Genomic DNA, 6,642 nt, shown 5'->3' on the forward strand with positions numbered 1-6,642 from the left:
CTACTGAGTGTAAGCCTCACCACGCTCACATAATCTTGCATACTGCACATTAAATTCATGCACAGTCCTACAATAACCTGTAAAAAGAAAAAAACAAGAAAAAAAAGTATCACCACATAACACTAACATCATTATTTAACTATAATTTACGTACCCATATTTACAATCAACTTCTGTAAATACGGTGCCTTGAAATTCCTTAAGAAGTTGGATGCTATGTGCCTAACACAAAACATGCGAATAGCTCTCGGAGGCTCCCATGATCCGTTACTACGTGCTATTGCTGAGGTAATAGAGTCGTGTCGATCAGAGATAAGCCCAATACCATCCCGCGTCACCACATGTGTGCGCAAATGAGTAAGAAAGAAGTGCCATGCATCAGAAGTCTCACCCTCAACAACGACAAATGCAAGAGGCACAATATTGCCATTGCCATCCTGAGAAACTGCAACTAAGAGAGCTCCTTTGTATTTGCCATACAGATGTGTGCCATCTATTTGGACGATTGGTTTGCAGCTCCTAAATGCTCTAATGCAAGGGTAAAAGCTCCAAAACACCCGTGTCAGTATCCTAATATCCTGGACCACCTCATCCCCTAGGTAAGCTGGTGCAGTTTCGATCTCAACTGCAGCTGATGGATCTTTTTATACCATTGCTTCAAACCACGATGGTAAAGCGTCATAAGAAGCTTCTCAACCACAAAAAATATTCGCAATTGCCTTTTGTTTAGCCAGCCATGCTTTGTGGTAACTTATCGTATAATTGAATTTCGATTGTACTTCAGCAATCACAGATTTCACCTTTAAAGATGGATCAACTTCAACCAATGGCTTTATAACCTCTGCAATCATGTCTGCGTTTATCTTGGCATGATCTTGAGAGATTGTTGTCCTGGACCATGTGTGACTACCATTGTACCACCTTATAACCCAACAAAACTTTCTCTTAATAAGACTAGTCCTGATAAGTCAATCGCAATTTGTTCCATATTGTACACACTTAGCATAAAATATGGTTGGCTCAGATTCACACACTTGATAATCCACACCCCGACGAATAGTATAATCTTTAATTGCTGCAATCACAGTTTCTCTAGAACTAAACTCCATGCCGATGACAAATTCACCATCCGTAACAACAACAGGATCTACAACAGCCATAACAAGAAATAAGTCTTACTATTACTAATAATGATAACAATAATAATAAATTAATAATAATAATAATAACAACAAATAATCGTAATAACAAATAATAACAACAATAGTAATGCGTAATATAATAAAGGCTAATAATAATTATTATAATACTAATCACAATAAAAATAGAAGACTATTTACCTGCATTGACAAACTCAGAAAATTATGGTGCATTCATAGCATCTAGATCCAAAGCATGCATAAAAAAAGGCTCTCTAGATATATGTTGGCTCGTTAGTGCATTTGTCACATCTGTAACGTCAGGCTCAACTATGATATCATCTTCGTCGACATCTTCAGCTGGACCAACAATATGATAAGTGCCCTCAAATTCCTCTTCTCTTTCAGTGTTATAAACCGTCCAGTCGATGTTAGGTTCGGGTAAATTAACCTTAACTAATTCTTCGAACTCAACATATAACTCAATAACTAACACTTGTGTCCGTGTTTGTTGGTAGATCAAAAACATCCCTTGCATACTTGTATCATCAACCACATATATTATTTGAAATTGAATAAAACCCCCAAATACTAACACAGGTTGTCTATAAAAAATATTTATGACTCTCTTTAATATTTGATTATCAACACACTGACAAAGTATACTCTTAAATTCCTCATATATTATTCCAAAAGAAATAACAAGATCATATGGATTTTCACATACAAAACTCACACCTTCAGATGATGTTTGTGGAAAGATTTGACCATTATAATATATTTTCAAACTAACACTTTCCTCTATTTTTCTTCTCTTACTCTCTCAACGAAATAAACCACACTCACACTCAACAAATTCGTTCTTCTTTCTATAATACTCGAGGTATATTTTTTTAATAAAAAAACAATACGCCCCTTGCGTTCTGGTAATATGCCGTTCTTGTATTATCAATACGCCCCCTTGTATTATGTTTTTAATATTAAACTAATACAATATATCCCCTTGTATTGTGTGTTTAATATTAAAATAATACAATCCGCCCCCCTTGTATTGCTTTTTAAAATTTTGAAAAAAGCAATACGCCCACCTTGTATTGTCTTTTTTTATTTTTAAAAAAATATTTGGTTAAAGCAATTCGTCCCCTATAGATTGTCAGCCCCCAGAAACATGCAAAACACAACCACATCCAATAATGAAGCATGCTGTTCTAGTAAATCTAATCACTCTGTTTAGATTTATGCAACAGCATGCATGCATGCATGCATAAATCGAACCATGGTGATTAGATTTACATAGAGAGCAAAATCTAGTTTGACTCATTCAATTTACATAGAAAAGTGATTGGGAAGATTCATGTAACACTTTTTTATTTAGATGAATTGTGTAATATTGAGTTGGATTTAGTTTAATTGTATGTTTTATCCTAAATTATACAGCTAATTAATTTAATTAATACATATATCACACTAAACTCTAAATTAATTATAACTAATGAAAAAACTGATGTAGTTTCATCTTGAAGGTATTTTATGCTGAGGCAAGGATAGAGAATGAAATTAAGACAACTGCGAAGACTTGAATAGGATCTCTGCCTTGTTTTTCATAATCCTCGAATTCTTCAAAATTTTAGGCTATTATGAGTATTTTAGTAATTTTATCTCTTATATATATTTTAGTAATTTTATGGTGTGTCATTTTATTTTTTTAAACATGATATTAAATTTTATTGAATTTATAATTTTGAACAAGATGTATTTATAAGTTATTACAATGTTTTATGATTTTTTATATTTTATTTTTAAAATTTTATTAGAATTTTTATAAAAAATTATCAAAAGTAGATAGAGAATAAAATCTTGTAAGAATTGTGAAAAATATAAGAAAACAAAAATGAGAGTAAAAAACATATTAGTAAATAATAGGTGGGATAATATTTTAAATTTTTTAATTATGAGAACTAATTAATTAATAGATTAGAGTCATATATTAGTAAATAATTATTTTGCTTTATTTATTAAACTTTTATTGGATAGAATTTTACCTATTTAGATACAAAAAAAAGATGTTTTATTATAATTGATTAGGACAAGCAAAAAATTTAATTGAATATTTTTTATTATTCTTGTAAAAATTTGAACAAATAAATTTAGAGTATTAAATTATTGCTAGTTATCTACTTAGCTAGACATGTAGTAGAAGTATAAAACACATAAGGTAAAAATTTAAGTGTATTTAATTTAATGTAAAGTTAATAGTTGAGGGATAATAGTTGAGAATTCTCACATGATAATTTAATAAGATTTACCAAATTATTTAACTAAAAGAGAACTTCTCAATTTTAGTTTCCATATGTGATCACTATTCACTAAAATCAAAGAAAATAAATTTTCTTAAATGAAACAGTGCAATTTATGAGTTTAAGAAAGTCTTAAGAAATTCTACAAAGAATTTTTTTAATTTCTTTTTTTTTTTGCTAGCTTATAATATTTATGTAACACAAGTAAAAGTTTATACAATTTGTTTATAACAATACTGGTATAATTTATTCACATATTTTAGAAATAAAAATACACTAAAAGTATAATATTGTATTAACATGGTCAATTTTAGTAATTATACATTCAAAGGGAATTTTGAATTTATTATTATTAACTTAACCAAACAATATTCATTATAATTAATAACTTATTTTTAAATAAAAAAATTTCTAATATACTAATCCAAACATGAGTTATAATACACTTTGCTATATTCTTTATTTGTTCACCATTATTTTGTTTGTACCTTATTAATATGTTTATATCATATCCCTTAAAAGTACAAAAATAGATCAAGTTGACAAACGAGCGTTTACTTTTGTTGTTCTCAAATTAAATTGCAATATTTTTTTACAACTATAATATTCTATAAAGAAAACAACAGTAGTTATATATAGTTAATTTCAAGCTAACTAACCTTAGCAAAGATTGTCCGTAAATATTTATGAAAATAATAGTTTCAACTCTGAAATTGGGTTAACCGTTTTTTAAGACAGGACATGTGAGTGTGTGGTAAACAGCAAAACAATATGCTCACTGATGTACTTAATTATTTTATTCGGAAAATAGCAAAATTTAGATGCCACAGAATCTCTCATAAAACGAGAAGATATCAAGATAAACAATATTAATGTTGTATTAGATAAAATAAAATAGATAAGCCAAGTTGATTGAAAATCACAAGTTCACAACTCATCAAATGATACTAAAGTACATCCTTTTAAATCGTAATAGAATAAGCTTCTGTTTTTTGTTTTTTGTTTAATCAATTATGAGAGGACAAATGCTAATATGTTCTTGAAAAAGGAGGAAATATAAAGCTTTTTAAAAAATAACATGTTTTTAGAGGTAACATAAAATTAGAATATTTTAGGCTTTTATTTTTTAAAATCTTACAAAAAAATATCATGGTAACCTATTTTCAAGTTGTTGCTATTTGTTAAACTATCTACTTATTTTAGTTAAGCTCAAATAAAATTTATTGCCTGAAATATTTCTTTCGTTTTCTTTATTTATCTAGGCACAAAATTGTTATTGTAGTAGGTGACTATTTGTTTTTGGAAGATGAGGTTTAAAAGAAAATATCATATTTTTGTTAAAATTTTTTGTCTTTCCAAAAATTTCTTTTAAGTTTTGCCACTGGTCAGTATGTTCTTCTGGTATGACTTTATTAGTTGTTAATCTACTACTTGTATTGTAATTCGTGACCAGCATGTTCTCCAAAAAAAATACTTTACTATAATAGATTAGAACAAAAAAAAGTGTAACTGAATTTTTTTGTTACAATCATACAAATTCGAACAAATAAATTTAAAGCATTGAATTATTGATACTTAGACATCTCACTGTTTTAATTTATTTAAAATATTTATCTTATATTACAAACTACAATAATACACTAATACATGATTAACTAGAAATAGTAACATATATATAATAATTCAACAGCCTACTATTTCATTTCTAATAAAGAATGGAGTAGGTCGTCATGAACCAGTGGTTGGTAACTAGCTATTATATATAGTCTAACTTTTTCTTGTATTTTTTCATGGCTCTTGGTGTTGATGAAAAAAGAACATCAAACAAGTTTTATTATTGTTATTAGAAAATGTGCTATAATATATATAGCATGCATTGTGTTTAGACTATATCTAATTATACTTGACAGAAATTAAATTATTGCATATTAATTAATTAATTAATTAGTATATCATATGTAAATAGTAATATAAAGATTAAGATATATACAAACCAAGGTCAATAGTCTCTTTTCCGTTCATGATACGCAAATGCTTGCATGATTACACAAACATCCTTGTGGTAAGCTAAAGTTAATTGAGATAAAAGAAATTAAAACTATGTTATATGACAAGCAATGTGATATGCACATCACTTTTTTCTATATATATAATGAAAACATTATTTCATGTTAATTAGAAAAAAAACCTAGCTATCACTTTCTACTAAAGCTGTTGCTTTGATAAAGACTCCAATCCTACCGAAACAAGCATGTATATATATGCATAGAGTTATTGTTATTGCTGTTGTTTTATAACACAGTTAAATTAGTACTAATGGTTATTCTTGTTTGAATTTAATTAAAAACTTATTTCCATGGAACATCATCGACAAGCATCCCGTCACCATCCTTGTCTTCATAGGTTGGGACATAATTAGAGCCGTTCAATAAATCTATCAGCTTACTCTCATTCATGAAGTCCTTTATTCCCTTGGGATCCACAATTTCTTTACCCATCATAATATCAACACCATAAAATATCACCAATTAACAATCGTATTTCACTGCATGCAAAAAAAGAAAAAAGAATGTGAATTGTTACCAATGGTGAAGGAACAGAACATGTTGCCTAAGGAGTGAGAGACGTGAAAATTAGTAAAGTTAATTTTAGAAAATAAATAAATAAATAATAACTAAAATGAAATGTAATAACCAATCTTAGTTTATAACTTTAGAATTTTAATGGTTAAAAAAGAGAAGAATTATATACCTCTAATTGATGGATGGTTAATATTGAAGAGGTTCACCTATAAATTGAGTTTTTCTTTAATTCATTTCAATCAAGTTATCCAGATAGAATAACATAATATTTCTTTGAGTAATTTTCTGCTATATATGATAGAGAGAAGTGTGTTTTCTTTTTGTCAAGAGAGAGTGTTATTGTAGTCCCCTTGTGATAAAGAGAAGTTGTAATTCTCAAAAAAAGTTATTCAATTATGTCCATATTTTATACAAATTTCTAATTTTTCATCTCTATATTTTACTGTCTCATTTGTCTGATACCTAATAGTGGTATCAGAACCAAAGGTTGCTGACTAATTTTTTTTCCACTGTGAGTTACCGTCTAAAAAAAATAGCAGCAAAGTATGAAATTCCAAAATTTAGTGGGAGTAATTTTTTCATATGGAAATTGAAGATAAAAGCCATTATGAGAAAAGACAATTG

General features: G+C 28.2%; 1 protein-coding gene across 1 annotated transcript; it reads right to left on the reverse strand.

The window, feature by feature from the left end:
- LOC130944421 (uncharacterized) lies at window positions 1-1,160 on the reverse strand. The gene is made up of 4 exons (XM_057872740.1): window positions 1,033-1,160; window positions 752-960; window positions 155-640; window positions 1-77 (listed from the first exon to the last, which is right to left on the reverse strand). Exons 1-4 carry the CDS (start codon window positions 1,158-1,160, stop codon window positions 1-3), a joined length of 900 nt encoding a protein of 299 aa, XP_057728723.1.
- Between the last annotated feature and the right edge of the window lie 5,482 nt (window positions 1,161-6,642).

The sequence above is a fragment of the Arachis stenosperma genome, chromosome 8, assembly GCF_014773155.1.
Source record: "Arachis stenosperma cultivar V10309 chromosome 8, arast.V10309.gnm1.PFL2, whole genome shotgun sequence".
NCBI lineage: Eukaryota > Viridiplantae > Streptophyta > Magnoliopsida > Fabales > Fabaceae > Arachis > Arachis stenosperma.